This window comes from Balaenoptera musculus, chromosome 2 (genome assembly GCF_009873245.2).
Source record: "Balaenoptera musculus isolate JJ_BM4_2016_0621 chromosome 2, mBalMus1.pri.v3, whole genome shotgun sequence".
In the NCBI taxonomy this organism is placed as follows: domain Eukaryota; kingdom Metazoa; phylum Chordata; class Mammalia; order Artiodactyla; family Balaenopteridae; genus Balaenoptera; species Balaenoptera musculus.
This window is the reverse complement of record NC_045786.1, coordinates 146,647,758-146,667,904: the sequence shown is the minus strand read 5'-3', so window position 1 is coordinate 146,667,904 and position 20,147 is coordinate 146,647,758. Positions and strand designations below refer to the sequence as shown.

At 44.6% G+C, this 20,147-nt stretch overlaps 1 protein-coding gene across 5 annotated transcripts in view; it reads right to left on the bottom strand.

Annotated features, from left to right (window-relative positions):
- DCAF4 (DDB1 and CUL4 associated factor 4) overlaps positions 1-20,147 on the bottom strand; it is a 37,610-nt gene that overhangs the window by 2,400 nt on the left and 15,063 nt on the right. For 2 of the 5 annotated variants that reach the window (XM_036842282.1, XM_036842280.1), the window contains 9 exons: positions 19,113-19,215; positions 17,117-17,260; positions 16,191-16,240; positions 11,925-12,004; positions 10,770-10,868; positions 10,550-10,647; positions 4,032-4,205; positions 3,559-3,673; positions 629-1,668 (listed from right to left, as the gene is read on the bottom strand). In XM_036842282.1, the coding sequence (XP_036698177.1) occupies positions 1,475-1,668; positions 3,559-3,673; positions 4,032-4,205; positions 10,550-10,647; positions 10,770-10,868; positions 11,925-12,004; positions 16,191-16,240; positions 17,117-17,260; positions 19,113-19,215 (1,057 nt within the window). In that variant the 3' untranslated portion in view covers positions 629-1,474. Of the gene's footprint in view, positions 1-628; positions 1,669-3,558; positions 3,674-4,031; positions 4,206-10,549; positions 10,648-10,769; positions 10,869-11,924; positions 12,005-16,190; positions 16,241-17,116; positions 17,261-19,112; positions 19,216-20,147 lie in introns of those variants that run through there. The other 3 variants (XM_036842279.1, XM_036842278.1, XR_005018665.1) reach the window with 2 other exon arrangements.

The following is a 20,147-nucleotide window of genomic DNA, read 5'->3' as shown; positions in this document are numbered from 1 at the left end:
TTATAAAACCTAAGGCACTAAAAATATTTGTTGTAACACATTGCTCATCTACCAGATGACCAATCTGATACTCTCATGTTTTTTTGGATTTCTCTCTGTACATTAAGTTGTAGTAGGGTTCTGGCAGGACACAGATGCATAACACTCAAGGGGGTAACCGACGAGAGTTTAATTGGTGAAGCACCCTGGGCTAGCAACAGTAAGATGCAATTATCAGCTGCAGGTCTGAAGGGACAAATGGAGAGAAGTCACTGGAGCCCAGAGAGCTGTGTTCCAGCAGAAGCTGCAGACTCGGGTAGAGGAGCACAGCCACAGCCCACCACACCCCGGCAGAAGGGGAGCCAGGGGACTAACCATCCCTCAGTCTTCTGCCCTCTGCTTTCCTGCTGCTACATCCCATAGGCTGAACCCACCCTGGGCCAGAAAGCCTGCTGAGGTAGTCCATAGCTTCTTGGGGCACAGGAGCAAGTGGAAGCTTTCCAGCAAAGCCATTAAAACTGGTCTCAGTCTCTTCCTCACACAGGGTTTGAGCAGATGTTACTGTAGCTGGTTTGATGCTACAGGAGGCAAGCATCATCATCTTCTAAACCATTAACAGAAGCAACATACCATGTTCTGGTTCTTTCTACTTTCTAGTTTATTGTTTGGTAGAAAGGCTCTTTGTATTAACGTGTTGTATAAACATCTCACAAACTGCTTCTCCTAGATTACAAAAAGTCAAAGCCAATTTTCTTTGAGATGGGGCCCTTGAATCTGACATTCAAGTCACCATGATAGAAACAGGAGCTGCTGTACCTAACATTCTGGAAGGTACTTCAACATATGCATGCTAAGGCCTGTCTAGCCTCTAAAAGGATCCGTCTTTCCTTACAATGCCTATACATGGTAATGAATGAGAATACCAGAGATCTGACACTGGTTATCGAGTGAGTTTGAGAAGCCTAGTTTAATGATTCCCAACTCAGCCGTAAAATCTCTAGAGACTGAGAGAAATGACTCCCCCTTCTCTCCAGCTGACTTTCTCAAGTATAGATGCATGTCTTTCTGGGACCCAGGCACTGACTGTCAACAGTTTCACCCAGTCTCATCATTAGGCTTCTCGAAAGGGCTTTTGGTGAAAGCAGCAGCTTTAGTTACTGTCAATCTTCAGCCCTTAGAAAAGTATTTTTTGTTTAAAAAAAAAAAAAAAGGTGGAGGAACTATTCTAAGGAAGTCAACAAGAAAAGGAAATAGGTACCTTTTATGAAAAGGACTTTTAAGCTTCTTGAACCCACAACTTAACTGAAATAACTTTACTGAAGTGTCTCCACATAAAATATAGCACCTTTTCCCCAGCAGCTGGATGGATGGGATATGCACACACAAGAGCATCCATCTGAAATGCCCTCACTGAAAATGGCAATTGTGGCAAAAATATGGCTACCTATGCTCCGCTGAGTCACATCCATGTCCCTCCAGGCTGCAACCTGCAGAATTAGCTGTAGGAGAAGCAGTAAAGGTCCTGCCGGATGGCCATGAGCAGCCCTGGCGCTCCCCGGAAGCCCCCAAGCCGAGAAGAGAAGGCCACACTGGGAATGTCGGCCTTGGAAGTGGGGTGTGGGGAGGGTATGGTTCTGAGCAGCTGGGCATCATGGAGGCTCCAGATTCTCGTGTAGCAGTCCTGGCCCACTAAGAAAGAGGGAAGACAAGCGGCAAGTTAGTGACAGAATGCAGAGAGCCTGTGTACCTGTGGCCCTGGCTTCTAGGATTCCTAAGGGCTAAAGGTGATTTCATGTGAGCCAAACAAACTCACAAATGGAAATTATTTCTACTGATGAGATGTCCCTTTTGAAAATTAAAGTTACAGGACTTACCTGGTGGTGCAGTGGTTAAGAATCCACCTGCCAATGCAGGGGACACGGGTTCAAGCCCTGGTCCGGGAAGATCCCACATGCCGTGGAGCAGCTAAGCCCATGCGCCACAACTACTGAGACTGCTACAACTACTGAAGCCCGCGCGCCTAGAGCCCATGCTCTGCAACAAGAGAAGCCACCGCAATGAGAAGCCCACGCACCGCAATGAAAAGTAGCCCCCGCTCGCCGCAACTAGAGAAAGCCCGTGCACAGCAACGAAGACCCAACGCAGCCATAAATAAATGAGTGAACGAATGAATGAATAATGAAAAGAAAATTAAAGTTACAGGTCGCCCTGGTGCTCTAGAACCACTGATTGCAGGTGTTCAAAGTGACAAGATGCACTGGCGGGCTGTGACACCCTGGGGTGTTCACGGGGCATCTTGGCTATCAGGTGGCCCATTCTGCTTTTCTTGGTGACAAGGGCTATTCAAGAGGGAGCCCAGGCCACCTGTTCTAGATGACATGCAGCTGATTTCCTTTTTATGAGAGAGTAACCAGGAAGATCTCATAACTTCATTACATCCTGGGGACAAATCAGGTGACAACTCTCCCCAGAGTATTTTCTGGTTCAATGGTTCAGTTCACAAGACTTCATAGTCTTTCAGGGTTCATAGTTGAGAGGAATCTGACACCTGACACCACTGGTTACCGCAGCTCAGATAGGCAATATGTGCTACTGGAGATCTTCAGGGGGAGAAGGGCAGACCTTAGGCATCACGGATTTTAGTGTGCTTTTGACCATCTGAGTTGACTGTATGACCTTAGGTGTGGGGTCATTCAGGTTGTACAGTTCAAGGATTACTGCAGCCAGCCCACTCCCCACATCTGCCTCTCAACAAGGCTCATATCTTTTCTACTGTCCAGAACACAGAAACTCTCTGGAGATGAAAATTTGTGGAAAACAGACTTAAGGAAGCTAATTGCTGGTGGTGGTGACAGTAGTAAATAAGTCCAAGAAAGTTCTAGCAAAGTGATGCTTCTTAGCCACAGAAAGTTTCATAGCAAATAAATACTTTCTGTAGGATTATTAGAAAATTTGACATCTGTGAAGACTGGAAACATATTCCTTAATGCCAAGGGCCTACTATTTCGTTTGTCAAACTGCCAAATAATCATATAAGCTGTGATCAACTTGTTAACTCCTTTCAAGGGGGTTTGGTGCTAGAAAGCTCTGCTTCTATTCTACAAATCATGGGTTCACAGCAGTGGTGTTAAAGGAACCAGGTTCCTTTACAATGACCTCCATCTCTTTTCTTAGCATCCTCTGGTGGAAACGGGAGCACAAAGAACAGGGAGCCCAAGCTTTTCCACAGGACAGCTGCACGATGGGACTGAGGGTCACACTGAATGCTGACCTGGTGAATAGGCTTAAACTCCACACCCAGGTCTCCTAAGCCACTGTGTTTTATTGCTCCTCACTCACCTGTAACTGAAGTGACATTTGCCCAGTCACGTGGGGACACAGGGCTATCCACCTGGTGAGTGTTTAAACTGTTGCTTACTAATGTCCAACTCTACATCCCATCTTAACTCCCTGACCCCAACTGTCCAAAATCCCCTTTATTCGGTTTTGTTTTAGAGAAATTTCTCCCTTATCTGCTTAAGCTGCTGGTGGTCCTAAGGGACAGTGTTTGATGGTATGGATCTCCTCCTCCCCAGGTACCTGCCACCACGATTCCTTCTTCCTCATGCACGTGCAGGGGTAGGTGGGCATACTCGTTCACGTGCCCTTCGTACTGCCTAATACACTTAGTGGTCCTCAGGTCCCACAGCTTGATCTGTGGGGAGAAGCACAAGGGGCGGTTAGGGAGGGTCCAACAGGTACACTGGTGAACCCCAGGCACGAAAGCCAGAGAGGGCGAGGTGGTCTCCAAAGACCTCTTCAAGTTAGAAAAATATGTCTCAAACCCCCGAGCCACAGAGTCCATCAAAAGCACCATGACCAGTTTCACGTCTGTTTAGACCAGATTGGGCTCCCAGCGGGCAGCAAAGCAGCTGCCCCGCACAACTCACAACTCACCTGGTCCCCAGATGCCTTTCCCCTGCCGCTGTCTGACATCAGGGTCTCTCCTGCAGAGCCCCTCCCCCCACCCTGAGCCAGCTCCAGCGGCTGGAGAAAGTCAGTGGTACCCGTACCGTTCCAGCCATGTCGGATGCCATCAGGCATTGCTCTTCTTGCAGGATTTGCACAGAGGTAACTGCTGAGTCGTGGAACAGGCGGGTGGCTTTCCAGCCCTTGCCCTGATTTCGACAACGCAGATCAATGGCAAAGATTTCGCCGGAACGACAGCCATTAAACAGCAAAGGAGCCTGCGGAAAGAGGGCCTGCTCAGTACCTCCCTCCCAAGGCTGGGAGGGGTGTGCCCTCCAGAATACACCCCTGCCTCCCCTCCCCTATCCCAGCCCCTAGGCCAGAGGTATGTGTGAAGCAGGCTGGTTAGGGTTTGAGCCTCAGTGGAGATGGAAGGGTTCCTTATTAAAGGGTCAAGAACTGGACACCATGTGTCCCTCCAGTGTCCTCCCCGCTGGCTGCAACTGGCCCCTAAGGCCTCACCCTGAACCCCTCCCTGTGAAGTGAGGGTGCGCCCTCACTCCTCCCAGGTCATTAGTGAGAAGCTGGATGATGAGAGTGGAGTAAGAAAGATCAGAAATCCAGGTAAGACATGGGGTCCCAAACTGAGTAAGAAGATGGCTGAAGAAACCTGAATAATGAATTCTGTGCTTATGCCCAAAGCAGGTTGGCACATCTTCCACACTTTTAAAGAAAGGTGGCATTTTCTACAGGTCAAGTCTTTGAAATGTAGTAATGACTAGAATTTTGATTTTTAAATTTATAAAATGTGTAACTTGACAGCTGCAGATATAAGTGTTATGAATTGGGACATATTTAATTTATACATTAAAAAATTTTGAGTCAGCTGTACCCACCACCAGAGCCTCCCATCAAGCCTCTTAGATAGCCTCAACCACCAGAGGGCAGACAGCAGAAGCAAGAAAAACTACGATCCTGCAGCCTGTGGAACAAAAACCACATTTACAGAAAGATAGACAAGATGAAAAGGCAGAGGGCTATATACCAGATGAAGGAATAAGAAAAAATCCCCAGAAAAACAACTAAATGAAGTGGAGATAGGCAACCTTCCAGAAAAAGAATTCAGAATAATGATAGTGAAGATGATCCAGGACCTCGGAATAAGAATGGAGGCAAAGATCGAAAAGATGCAAGAAATGATTAACAAAGACCTAGAAGAATTAAAGAACAAACAAACAGAGATGACCAATACAATAACTGAAATGAAAACTACACTAGAAGGAATCAATAGCAGAATAACTGAGGCAGAAGAACAGATAAGTGACCTGGAAGACAGAATGGTGGAATTCACTGCTGTGGAACAGAATAAAGAAAAAAGAATGAAAAGAAATGAAGACAGCCTAAGAGACCTCTGGGACAACATGAAACGCAACAACATTCGCATTATAGGGGTCCCAGAAGGAGAAGAGAGAGAGAAAGGACCAGAGAAAATATTTGAAGAGATTATAGTCGAAAACTTCCCTAACATGGGAAGGGAAATAGCCACCCAAGTCCAGGAAGCGCAGAGAGTCCCATACAGGATAAACCCAAGGAGAAACACGCCGAGACACATAGTAATCAAAGTGGCAAAAATTAAAGACAAAGAAAAATTATTGAAAGCAGCAAGGGAAAAACGACAAATAACATACAAGGGAACTCCCATAAGGTTAACAGCTGATTTCTCAGCAGAAACTCTACAAGCCAGAAGGGAGTGGCATGATATACTTAAAGTGATGAAAGGGAAGAACCTACAACCAAGATTACTCTACCTGGCAAGGATCTCATTTAGATTTGATGGAGAAATCAAAAGCTTTACAGACAAGCAAAAGCTAAGAGAATTCAGCACCACCAAACCAGCTCTACAACAAATGCTAAAGGAACTTCTCTAAGTGGGGAACACAAGAGAACAAAAGGACCTACAAAAACAAACCCAAAACAATTAAGAAAATGGTCATAGGAACATACATATCGATAATTACCTTAAACGTGAATGGATTAAATGCCCCAACCAAAAGACATAGACTGGCTGAATGGATACAAAAACAAGACCCATATATATGCTGTCTACAAGAGACCCACTTTAGACCTAGGGACACATACAGACTGAAAGTGAGGGGATGGAAAAAGATATTCCATGCAAATGGAAATCAAAAGAAAGCTGGAGTAGCTATACTCATATCAGATAAAATAGACTTTAAAATAAAGAATGTTACAAGAGACAAGGAAGGACACTACTTAATGATCAAGGGATCAATCCAAGAAGAAGATATAACAATTATAAATATATATGCACCCAACATAGGAGCACCTCAATACATAAGGCAACTGCTAACAGCTATAAAAGAGGAAATCGACAGTAACACAATCATAGTGGGGGACTTTAACACCTCACTTACACCAATGGACAGATCATCCAAAATGAAAATAAATAAGGAAACAGAAGCTTTAAATGACACAATAGACTAGATAGATTTAATTGATATTTATAGGACATTCCATCCAAAAACAGCAGATTACACGTTCTTCTCAAGTGCGCAGGGAACATTCTCCAGGATAGATCACAGCTTGGGTCACAAATCAAGCCTCAGTAAATTTAAGAAAATTGAAATCATATCAAGCATCTTTTCTGACCACAATGCTATGAGATTAGAAATGAATTACAGGGAAAAAAACGTAAAAAACACAAACACATGGAGGCTAAACAATACGTTACTAAATAACCAAGAGATCACTGAAGAAATCAAAGAGGAAATCAAAAAATACCTAGAGACAAATGACAATGAAAACACGACAACCCAAAACCTATGGGATGCAGCAAAAGCAGTTCTAAGAGGGAAGTTTATAGCTATACAAGCCTACCTCAAGAAACAAGAAAAATCTCAAGTAAACAATCTAACCTTACACCTAAAGAAACTAGAGAAAGAAGAACAAACAAAACCCAAAGTTAGCAGAAGGAAAGAAATCATAAAGATCAGAGCGGAAATAAATGAAATAGAAACAAAGAAAACAATAGCAAAGATCAATAAAACTAAAAGCTGGTTCTTTGAGAAGATAAACAAAATTGATAAGCCATTAGCCAGACTCATCAAGAAAAAGAGGGAGAGGACTCAAATCAATAAAATCAGAAATGAAAAAGGAGAAGTTACAACAGACACCGCAGAAATACAAAGCATCCTAAGAGACTACTACAAGCAACTCTATGCCAATAAAATGGACAAATTCTTAGAAAGGTATAACCTTCCAAGACTGAACCAGGAAGAAACAGAAAATATGAACAGACCAATCACAAGTAATGAAATTGAAACTGTGATTAAAGACGCAGACATAGATAATGCACTTGAGGACACGGGGAGGGGGAAGGGTAAGCTGAGACGAAGTGAGAGAGTGGCATGGACATATATACACTACCAAATGTAAAACAGATAGCTAGTGGGAAGGAGCCGCATAGCACAGGGAGATCAGCTCCGTGCTTTGTTACCACCTAGAGAGGTGAGATAGGGAGGGTGGGAGGGAGACGCAAGAGGGAGGAGATGTGGGGATATATGTATATGTATAGCTGATTCACTTTGTTATAAAGCAGAAACTAACACACCATTGTAAAGCAATTATACTCCAATAAAGATGTTTAAAAAAAAATAAAATAAATTAATACTTGAAATCTGGAAAAAAAAAAAAAAAGAAACTGTGATTAAAAATCTTCCAACAAACAAAAGTCCAGGACCAGATGGCTTCACACGTCAATTCTAGCAAACATTTAGAGAAGAGCTAACACCCATCCTTCTCAAACTCTTCCAAAATATTGCAGAGGAAGGAACACTCCCAAACTCATTCTATGAGGCCACCATCACCCTGATACCAAAACCAGACAAAGACACTACAAAAAAAGAAAATTACAGACCAATATCACTGATGAATATAGATGCAAAAATCCTCAACAAAATACTAGCAAACAGAATCCAACAACACATTAAAAGGATCATACACCACAATCAAGTGGGATTTATCCCAGGGATGCAAGGATTCTTCAATATATGCAAATCAATCAATGTGATACACCACATTAACAAATTGAAGAATAAAAACCATATGATCATCTCAATAAATGCAGAAAAAGCTTTTGATAAAATTCAACACCCATTTATGATAAAAACTCTCCAGAAAGTGGGCATAGAGGGAACCTACCTCAACATAATAAAGGCCATATATGACAAATCCACAGCAAACATCATTCTCAACGGTGAAAAACTGAAAGCATTTCCTCTAAGATCAGGAACGAGACAAGGATGTCCACTCTCACCACTATCATTCAACATAGTTCTGGAAGTCCTAGCCACGGCAATCAGAGAAGAAAAAGAAATAAAAGGAATACAAATTGGAAAAGACGAAGTAAAACTGTCACTGTCTGCAGATGACATGAGATACATAGAGAATCCTAAAACTGCCACCAGAAAACTGCTAGAGCTAATTAATGAATTTGGTAAAGTTGCAGGATACAAAATTAATGCACAGAAATCTCTTGCATTCCTATACACTAATGATGAAAAATCTGAAAAAGAAATTATGGAAACACTCCCATTTACCATTGCAACAAGAAGAATAAAATACCTAGGAATAAACCTACCTAGGGAGACAAAAGACCTGTATGCAGAAAACTATAAGACACTGATGAAAGAAATTAAAGATGATACCAACAGATGGAGCGATATACCATGTTCTTGGATTGGAAGAATCAACATTGTGCAAATGACTATACTACCCAAAGCAATCTACAGATTCAATGCAATCCCTATCAAATTACCAATGGCATTTTTTACGGAACTAGAACAAATCACCTTAAAATTTGTGTGGAGACAAAAAAGACCCCGAATAGCCAAAGCAGTCTTGAGGGAAAAAAACAGAGCTGGAAGAATCAGACTCCTTGACTTCAAATTATACTACAAAGCTACAGTAATCAAGACAATATGATACTGGCACAAAAACAGAAACATAGATCAATGGAACAAGATAGAAAGCCCAGAGATAAACCCACGCACCTATGGTCAACTAATCTACGACAAAGGAGGCAAAGATATACAATGGAGAAAAGACAGTCTCTTCAATAAGTGGTGCTGGGAAAACTGGACAGCTACATGTAAAAGAATGAAATTAGAATACTCCCTAACACCATACACAAAAATAAACTCAAAATGGATTAGAGACCTGAATGTAAGACTGGACACTATAAAACTCCTAGAGGAAAACATAGGAAGAACACTCTTTGACATAAATCACAGCAAGATCTTTTTTTGATCCACCTCCTAGAGTAATGGAAATAAAAACAAAAATAAACAAATGGGACCTAATGAAACTTCAAAGCTTTTGCACAGCAAAGGAAACCATAAACAAGACGAAAAGACAACCCTCAGAATGGGAGAAAATATTTGCAAACGAATCAACGGACAAAGGATTAATCTCCAAAATATATAAACAGCTCATTCAGCTCAATATTAAAGAAACAAACACCCCAATCCAAAAATGGGCAGAAGACCTAAATAGACATTTCTCCAAAGAAGACTTACAGACGGCCACGAAGCACATGAAAAGATGCTCAACATCACTAATTATTAGAGAAATGCAAATCAAAACTACAATGAGGTATCACCTCACACCAGTTAGAATGGGCATCATCAGAAAATCTACAAACAACAAATGCTGGAGAGGGTGTGGAGAAAAGGGAACCCTCTTGCACTGTTGGTGGGAATGTAAATTGATACAGCCACTATGGAGAACAATATGGAGGTTCTTTAAAAAACTAAAAATAGAATTACCATATGACCCAGCAATCCCACTACTGGGCATATACCCAGAGAAAACCGTAATTCAAAAAGACACATGCACCCGAATGTTCATTGCAGCACTATTTACAATAGCCAGGTCATGGAAGCAACCTAAATGCCCATCAACAGACGAATGGATAAGGAAGTTGTGGTACATATATACAATGGAATATTACTCAGCCATAAAAAGGAACGAAATTGAGTCATTTGTTGAGACGTGGATGGATCTAGAGACTGTCATACAGAGTGAAGTAAGTCAGAAAGAGAAAAACAAATAGCGTGTATTTACGCATGTATGTGGAACCTAGAAAAATGGTACAGATGAACCGGGTTGCAGGGCAGAAGTTGAGACACAGATGTAGAGAACAAACGTATGGACACCAAGGGGGGAAAACTGCGGTGGGGTGGGGATGGTGGTGTGCTGAATTGGGTGATTGGGATTGACATGTATACAGTGATGTGTATAAAATTGATGACTGATTAAAAAAAAAAAAAATTTACGGTCCTGCTGGCTAATCCAAGTACTCAAGAATTGCTAACAATTCATAAGTTGTTTAAAGGCAGCTGAGCCACACCTTTCCGGATCAGCCAAATTTCATTCAGCGCTGACTTATTCACCAAGTAACCTGTTAATCACTGCTGGTGCCCTCTTTCTCCCTGTAAAAGAGGGAGGAGGACTAGATTCCACACAGGGGAATCCCATTCCAATCCAGCAAAATGTCCACTCTTGGAAAACTTTGTATCACGCCCTTCCCAATCCAACCAACCGTAATAGCAAACTGCTGGGCCAAGACGTCACTGCTGGTCCCAAATGACTGCCGGTGTCCCGTCACCACGCTGGTCACCAGGACTCGCCGAGACAAGCCTGACAGAGACGGAGATGGGCAGACAGTGTCACTCGAGGTCTGGGGAGTGGGACTGTGGACAGGGGTTTAGGGTCTGTGAAATCCTTTACCCTGGGCACCTGGGGAGGCAGCCGTAGCTCACCTGTACTAAAGCAGTTATTTGCCTGGATGTTCAGGGACCACGCACAGGACCAGGCCCCAGGGATCCGGAAACTGCAGAGCATGCCAGGCCGGTCTCCTGCTGAGGGGACAGTAGTAGTGTTAGAAAGACTAACAGCCATCAGGGAGGCAGTATGGTGTCAGATAGGAGGGTTTCAGTTCCAGCTGTGTGGTCTCAAACTTCTTTCAAAAATAACTTCTTTAAATTGATAAAACATACATTAAGGGTACAAATCATAGTATAGCTATGTAACCACTACCCAGGTTAAGAAATAGAACATTCTAGTACCCTGGTACCCATCCTGTCCCCTCCCAATTACTACCCTCCTCACTCCTCCCTAAAGGGAACCACTATCCTGACTTCTAACACCATCTCTTGGTTTTGTAAGGGAAATTCCGAACCTCTTTTTGCCTCAGTCTCCTCATCTGTAAAATGGTGATAATATATACTCCCACCTCATAAGCTTGCTGTATGATGAAATGCCAGGCACCAGGGTAAGTGTGCGTTAAATCATTTAATCCTCCACGTAACCTGAGGGGGCAGGTATTTACTTTAGAGAACTTAAGCGATCTGTTCAAACTGGTAAGGGGCACAGCTGGGATTCATGCCAGGTCTGCCTGAAGCCTGCACTCTTAGAGGCCTGATCCTTGTCTAATTGACTCTAATTCTCTGAAAGACTGAAAACTTAATATCCAGAATGCTGCCAGGCAGTTGGACTGCCTTCAGCCAGACAGAATGTAAGTATCCCTGACAGAACCTGCCATACAGTGGGAACTTAACAGATGCTCTCTGGGCTATCTGTATAGGCAGCCCCAATAAATATTTTCATCTCTTGTACTGGTTACACACGCTTTTAACTGTTCCGGCTGCTGAAATGACCCAAAAGGAGGGGATAAGTGAAGATGCACATGCTTCTAGTACAAATCCTGGGTCAGGTTTAAGAAATCCTCCCAGGTGCTCTACAGACTGTCCCCACCCTGCGAGCTCCAACTTGGGCTCACCAGCCCGTGGTTCCCACCCCTCCTGTCCAAGCCATCACCACGGAGCTTATGCTGCTGTTGGCTGCAGCTCCTGGGAGGCAGAGGACAAAGATGTCCCTTAGCACCTCCTTATCCAAAGGAAAAGGACCCCTTGTACCTGGATGACTACTGACAAACAATGACGCTGGGAGCAGGGTGGCACAGCCTGGAGTCTCTGCAATTCCCATGAGGCACAGCCTGGAAAAGCTGTTAAGGACAGCCAAGTACAAGTCTCCTCTGGGAGGAGAATGGGCATCAGTACCCTTCAAAAAAGGTACAATAATACCCATCATCCACATTTAACATGTTTACATTTTCCATATTTAGTTTCAGATTTTTTAAAAGGAAGAAAATGTCACAGATACAGTTAAAGGCCCCCTTTTAACTTTCCTCCACCCAGAGAGAATCGCTATTCTAAAACTGGTCTGAGTTCTAGGCCTTAGTATTTCCACTACACAACATTTGTCCATGAACAATATAAAGAACACATTTATGTGTTTGATTTTAAAACGCATGTAAATGGCATCACACAGAATCTTCTACAACAGCTCAATCTGCATTGTCTACTAGATGCAACTGTATTCATGTTTTTAACTCCAGTTCATCTGTTTTTACCGCAGAGCATTCCTTTGTATGAACAGACCACAGTTTATTTATCCAGTCTCCTGCTGATGGGCACTGAGATGGTTTTCGCTTTTTTTTCCCCCTCTGCTGCTGAAATGAGCCTCTCTTCCTGTCCTCCTGTCTCCCACTCCCATGTATGGGAGGCTTCTCTAAGACAGTTTCTTACATCTGTGGTTAAGAATTTCATTTTTCACCACAGTGTGCTATATACACACAAACATTTGAAACAAAAGTTTCATAAAATATTTACCCTTACTAAATATGAAACTGATATTTTCTAACCTATTTCATTAAAAAAAAATAAAAAAGCTGCTCAATAAGTTGATTTCCTGGGCTACAGTTTATAGGATAGGTCATGACTCACAATCTGAAAACACCGCTATACCTAGAGTGGAACTGGGGGGTTGTAAAGTACACGCATTTCCAACTTGAAGTGGCTGTATCGTTTACTTATACCAGCATTTCCCCCCGTTCTCCACCTAGGCCAAAACTTGGCACTATCAGAACTTAAAAATCGTGTTTATCTGAATGGGCATAAAATGTCTCCTTTTAATTTGCATTTCTCTGAACTACATCTGATTATAGTTATTTGGGTTTCCCTTACTGTGAACTGCCTCTTTATATCCTTTGCCTGCTTTTCTATTGGACTGTCTTCTGATTGATTTGGTTCCTTTCCCTTTCCCTTCAGAGCTTCAAGAGGAGCCTATGTTTATCCCCACTTCCTCGCCTTTCTTTTACTCTTCAACCCACTGAAATCCAGGTCAGACCCTCACCTTTCCAGTGAAATGTTCTCCCCAAGATCTCCAGTGAGCTCCTAATACTAAATCTGATGAAGGATTTCCAGTCCTACCCCGGACCATGCAGCACAATTTCTACCTAGACACTCCTTCTTGGCCTCCACAACCACTCTCCTGGCGTTCCATCCTTGGACCTTCTCCTATCACCAAGATTCCCTGGCCTAGGTCCTAAGCCTCTTAAACTCGTGTCTCTCCTCCACTCCTGCTCATCAGTTCACATCCTTTCCACCATGGTCTTTAGTCTTGCAACAGCCTCCCATCCGAGGTCTCACCCTCACCAGCCTACCACCCTCACTGCTATATGAGAAATGAATCCATGACTACAGTCCTCCATGGGCATCCCACAGCCCCAAGGATTTGGTTTTGCAAGGTGCTACCTAGCCAGAGACGTCACCGATACCAAACCACTTACTGCTGCCAAGTGTGCCAAGCTCTCTTCTCACTCTTCTAATGGGAGCTCCGTGCCCTCCTTCCCATGTGGGAACCACCTCCAGGAAGGCCACCCCAATCCCTGCACCCTACAATTCCCCATTGACATCACTGCAAAGACTGACCACCTGCTGAGGTGCCCAGCTCCAGCACCTTGCACAGGGATTCTAGATGCCCAATAGATGCTGGTGGAATGAACACACACACCTCACTGAAAAAGGTACATCTTTGCCAAGCAATCAGGCAACGATCTTGACCATCTGAATGTGTGATGTGTGGGTATCGTGTTGCTTTGGGTGGTAAGCCCCATGTTAAATATCTCTAGTATAGGGGCTGCTGAAACTATAAATGAGAACACTGTATCTGGGCAGTTCAATTCCTTCTGAGATAAATCTCTTTTCCTTCTACGTTTGTAGGGCAAGGATGTGGGGAGAAAGTCCTTACCCATGTGCACTTACCCCTGTTACTATGGCTGAAACCCAGGTTACACTCAATCTTTGTATGGCACTTACAGAGCCAGTATCATAGAGCTAATCCTTTAGAAGGCCACAGGTCAATGAAGAACCTGGTAAGTGTAGAAAAAGTTCAGTCTAACCTCCCACCACTCTTTGGGGAAAAGTGCAGAGTGCAGGTCTGAACCATGTGTCCTTTTTGTAAAGGGAGAAAGTTTAAGACCTTCAGCAGAAGCATCAGGTGCACAAAAGCCTGAAGATTACCTGAAATGACCACCAGAGGGCAAGCTGCTGATCAAACCACAATAGACGACACTCGTTTCTTTTACTGTGCTTTCCTTTGCTGCCCTTCGCAGTGTTTTTTTTTTTTTTCTTCTTCAAATTGAAGATTTGTGGCAACCTGGTGTTGAACAAGTCCACTGGTGCTATTTTCCCAGTGGCATTTGCTCATTTTGTGTCTTTGTGTCACATTTTGGTAATTCTCACAATATTTCAAACTTTTTCATTACTATTTTGTTAATGGTGATCTGTGATCAGTGATCTTTGATGTTACTATTGCAAAAAGATTATGACTTGTTGACGGCTCAGATGATTAGCATTTTTTAGCAACAAAATATTTTTAAGTTAAGGTATGTACATTGTTTTTCAAACATAATGCTACTGCACACTTAACAGACTACAGTATAGTGTAAACGTAACTTTTATATCTACATCTGTATCTATCTCTGAGGTATGCCTATATATGGATTTTTATCCTCACAAAGCATGGATAAACGCCATACTGTCTGAAGATCAGAAATGAGAGCGAGGTTCTTGTTTTCTCTCTTTTAAGGCTTGATCTCTTCTGCACTCTGGTAAGATCAAGACAGTAACAGGCGGTCCTGTCACCCCACAAACCCCACCAAATGAAAGCCACATAAAACTTTCAATTTACAGAACACACACAGTTTTGTATTTGTCTTACATAAAAGTTATAATCAGATCTCTAACGTGCTTTAGGCTTTAAAACCCTTTGAGGGACTTCCCTGGTGGTCCAGTGGCTAAGACTCTGTGCTCTCAATGCAGGGGACCTGGGTTCGATCCCAGGTCAGGGAACTAGATCCCGCATGTGGCAACTAAGAGCCCACATGCCGCAACTTAAAAAAAAAAAGATCCCACGTGCCACAACTAAGACCCAGTGCAGCCAAATAAATAAATAAGATAACAAACTAACAACCCCCCCCCCAAAACAAAAAACCCCCCAAACCAACAGATTCCAATTCAGGCATCATTTGTTGAGGACCCATGACATGGCCAAGCACTGTGCTAAGTGTATTCACAGACGTTAACTAGTTAACCTTATGACAACTCTGAAGCTGGCGTTAGGTATGACAAGTGGTCACATAGTTTCATTTATGTGAGCGAACTCATTTATTATGGAAATGAACCACAACAAGACTCATTAACATGTGGCTTTGGCTTTGGGTCAAACAATATCACTCCATGAAGGACACGATGGACAGCTGTCCTCTGCGTCAGCAAGAGACCCCAGGGATCCCAGCTACCCTGACACTGTACTGTGTGCTCCTACAAAGCCCAGATGGCTCTCTGGGAAGGGAAGGAAGAGACTAGAATGAAGAGTGCTCTAAAGAAGGCCATCTCTGGGCAGGGAACCTAGGCCCAGAGCCCACAGCCCCAGTCCGATGTCAAAGGAACACCCTTCTCTGGTGTGTGCCCTCAGCCTCCCTGCCTTGGGAGGCTCCTCCTCCTCTGCCTCAGGAGGATTTGGGGTTCCTTTTCAAGGCTTTACTGTTCCTTTCTGCTTTGTTCCTCTGCTAAAGCACCAACTCTCAAGTTCCAGAACAGTGTCTGGCACCTGGTAACATTGACATGATTCCAGGACCTCAGCTACTTCTCTGTGCTCCATGGGAATCCTTGTTTTCTAGCGGGTGCACAGCTTTTTCCTACAAGGTGAGACATTCGTGCAGAATGGCCTAGACCTCTGGACACTAAAACACCATCTCACAAACCCCACAGATGCCCCGGTCTACATCAGGGCATGGCCGGCCCACCAAACCTCTTCCTTCACCTGCCAAAAGATACAGAATGTGGGAATCCAGGTGATTCAGCGAGGCCCAGCTCACAGCGTTCACCTGGTGAGGAAACACACAGCAAGATGGAAAGATTGGTTTGATGCCAACTTACGGAGAGAAACAGACAAATACTTTCTTATAGAACAGACATGTGACTGACTGCTTTCTTCAGGTCTCACTCCTTGAATAGGGGCTGGAACAAGCATTCTGAGAACAAGGAAGCTCCCTGCCCCACCATGCAGAACCCTGAGGGGAAACGGAAGAAGTAACCCTCAGGCCTCAGTCCTTCATCATCAGCATGGGCCATCTGGTATACCCTCTGGTATAGGCCAGGGATGAATTCTCTGCAATGGACCTCACTTCACCCAGAAACCATTTTCAACCTGTGTCCAACTTGTGGCTCATGTCTCAGCAGAACAGAAAATCACAGCTTCTTACAGATGCAGCCATCACCCACTGCAATGTTAAAAGTTGCCCCGTAGACAGCAAGCTCCTTACATTTACATAAATTTCAGTGCTGGCTACGATTGACTGGAAGATTGACACAATATTCTGACACATTGGGAGGACCCTCCCTCCACCCAGCCCTCTGTGGCCCACCTCCCAGGAACTCTGTGCTTTAGCATGGGCTCCTTTGGATCAACTTAACCCTCCTGGAGGGAAGTCCCTGCAACAGTTTAATTAAAGCAGCACTGCTTCAAGTGCTCCCCCATGTAAATTCATTTCTCTTCCAAGATGAGAAACTAATGAGGCCCTTTTCTTCCCCTATGAGTTCTCAGGATCTAAAACTCCATTTTTTCCCTTGAGAAAATGAGGTAACCGAACCCTGCCTTCTTCACAAAGCTCTCTCCTCTACTCTGAATTTGGCCAATTACCGCAGTGCCCTGGATCCAATGGCAGAGCAGGCTGCCATGGCTAAAGGGAAGGGCAGCGTACCTTCCGGTTGGTGAAGTAGAGGTTTTCATGCATGTGCACCCTGAGCGTGGGGGTCTGCAGGCCGTGCAGGTTGATGATGCCGTACTTGGAGCCCCCGACTTTGACATCGTTCACGGTGAAGAGCCGGTCACTGTTGGTATCTGCCTGGAGAAGGGAGGCGGACTGTGGGTGGCCTCCCAGGCTGAGCCACGCGGTCTGCCGAAAGACCGTCTACCCAGCCCCCACGCTCTGTGTGTTTCCACCAGGTGACGGTTCTCACCCATGAGGAAGTGCGGAATGACCTGACTTGCCCCTACTTGGTGTAGCCATCACTGGGCAAAGCTGACAGGCATCTGGTCTCACAGTTCAGGAGCAAAAAAGGCAGTGAGGGGGCATGGCCAGTCTGCACAGTGACCCCTCTCAGAACTGGGTTTGGGAGAGTCCTAACGTCCACCCAGAGGAGTTTAGATGAGCCACACGGTGACAGAGCATGTGGCCACCATGAAAGCCACACAGCAATGTGGAAAATGCTAATTATTACTGCCAACGGATAAAAGAAGAAAGCAAAATTGTATTCCTATTACATAGGCATTGTGATTATCACGAAGTAAAAAGAAAGGCATCGCATGGGGAAAAAAAAATTACAATAGAAAAGATGGTCCTGGGATGTGGGTTATTTTTAAGATTTTCTTTTTTCATTTAAAAAATGTGGTTAATAATTATTTCAAAGCAAAACCTTTATATGTTTATGTGTTTTTAAAATATATTTATAAATATACACAAATACACATGGGTTTGGGTGCTGGTGAAAACACACTCACTTTGCAAGTTTACTCGGCAAGAATAGTTATATTCCTGAAGAATCATTACCAGTGACTAGAGTCAGATCTGAAAACTCTGATCCCTGGGTGACGAACTGCCCTTCCCACCCCTCTGGGTCACACCAGCCATCCAGTCATCGTAACTCTGGATCATGGGGAGGGTCTTCCAAACACCAGCACACAAAGCACGGAGACCAGGTGCTCAGGCCATGCTACGCAGCAGGTGCACAGTGATCGCCACTGTCCCCACCCGCTTTACTGAAGAACCCCAGGGAAGGGGCTCCTGAGGGGAACCCACCACAAGAAAGTATTCTACTTGATTCAGGTCAAACTGTACCCCAAACACAGGAGAAAACATGAGTCCTGGCCCCCGACACTCCTTACGTGAAGGGCTCTGTTGTAGAGGTCCTGGGGCAGGACCTCAAGGGTAAATTCTGTAGCCTCAGCCTCCAGTCCTGTCAGTAGACCTGTCAGTAGACCACCAGGCTGAGGCTATTTCGTGTCCTTCTCTCACTCTCCTTGGCTGTCCCTCAGCCTCCAGGAAGGCCTCCAGGAGTTGCCAGTCCAGCTGAGAGGTCTGGCTACTTCTGTTTGCAGTGGACCCTCTGATCCTCTGCCAACATTTCTCTGCCCCCTGGCTTCCAGTCCGGGTCTAACCAGAAGCAGAGAGATCATTTTCTGCTCCCTGCAGATGATGCAATGGAGGTGTGCTGGATGTGCAGGCCCAGAGACATGGCCTGCAGGCCCCTGTTACTGAGGTCAGGGACAGAAAGCAAGAAACTAATACGCTGTGGCTACTGAAGGACACTGGTGCTTCAGGTTTGGCCACCAAATCCTGTCCAGTATGGAAAGGATCAGAAGCCCCTGGTCCGCCGTGTAACTTTTCAACTGTGTACACAACATACCCACGGGAAAGTTACTTTGTGATGGTTCTCTGTCAGCGTGTGTGGACCCCGGCTCTAACGTCAAATGACAGAGCTGTAGTGGGGGTGACAATGGTCACAGCACAGCCTGTCTTGCCAGCTTGGCATCTGCCAATGGGTAGCTGGTAGGTGCTTGTTAAAACCATAAAACCTGCTTTCATGGCTAGTGGCTTCTACACAGCCAGGCTTGATGAAAACAAATGCAAAGCCACGAATTGTCCAGGGGATGGCAACTATATCTCTGGAACCCACAGATGGCTCCCTCCCACTCACCAGTATCAGGTTAAATCGGTCACTTGCCAAAGCGGAGGGATCCGAGCTCTGAATTTGGACCTTTTTCCTCTGCATGCAGCTCACTCGCAGCTCATGGGCTAAACTGCAGAGGAGAAAGAGGGGGGGCAGGGGAGGTATGGACGTCATACCTAGATATCCATGAAGATGCAGGGGTTCTGCTCTGTCCCACACCCTGAAGACTACCTTCTCTCGTCAGCTCTCTCTCCACATTAAATCTCAGCAATGGAGATGAGCAAGGCCCCAAAGAATCTCAATTTTAGAACTCTTAGGAAAACTAAAGCAAAGAAATGGGTGGCTCATTCACAGTGCCAAAGAAAGTCAAAACTAGAAGGACTTGTTTTGGATCATCTAGCACAACTCGTTCTCTTGAGATAAAGAGAATGGGCCTGAGAAATGAAACAACCTGCTGAAGGGCACACAGTTCATGAAGAGCCAGGCATTCAGCTGCCCATCCGATTACCCCTTTTCCTCTCCACCAAAGACCAAGCATGTTTTAGGGTGAAGAACAGATCTTTCTAACTAGACCTTTAACTCCTTTCCCTCTCAGAAGGAGAGAAACAGAGGACAAGCACACCCTTACCTGCCCTGGCTGACACTGCCTGCAGGGCTGGCCTTCCCTGAAGGGGCCTCCCTGGGTGAGCCACCCACACTCATGTTGTTTCTTCACTGGCCCAGGTAGAGCAGGAGGCAGCAGAATGCAGGGGTTAGGAGCTCAGGTCGGGGAGTCAGACAGATCCCCCCGCTTGCTAGCTTTACCTTGAGCAAATCATTCCACTCTGAGTCTCAGTCTCTTCTTCTGGAACCTGGGGAAAGTGTCAACCTATCTCACAGGGCTTTAGTTAGAACTGTATCAGACATCACCGGTATTTAAAGTTGAGTACACATCCATTTAATGTTCCCTTTTTGGTGACAACTCATTAGAAGGAGAAAAAGAGGCAGAAGGCTGACGGGAGGAAGTTAAAGGACCTTCTACTTAACTAGAAATGATTTACAAGTAACAAAGAGGAGCCATCT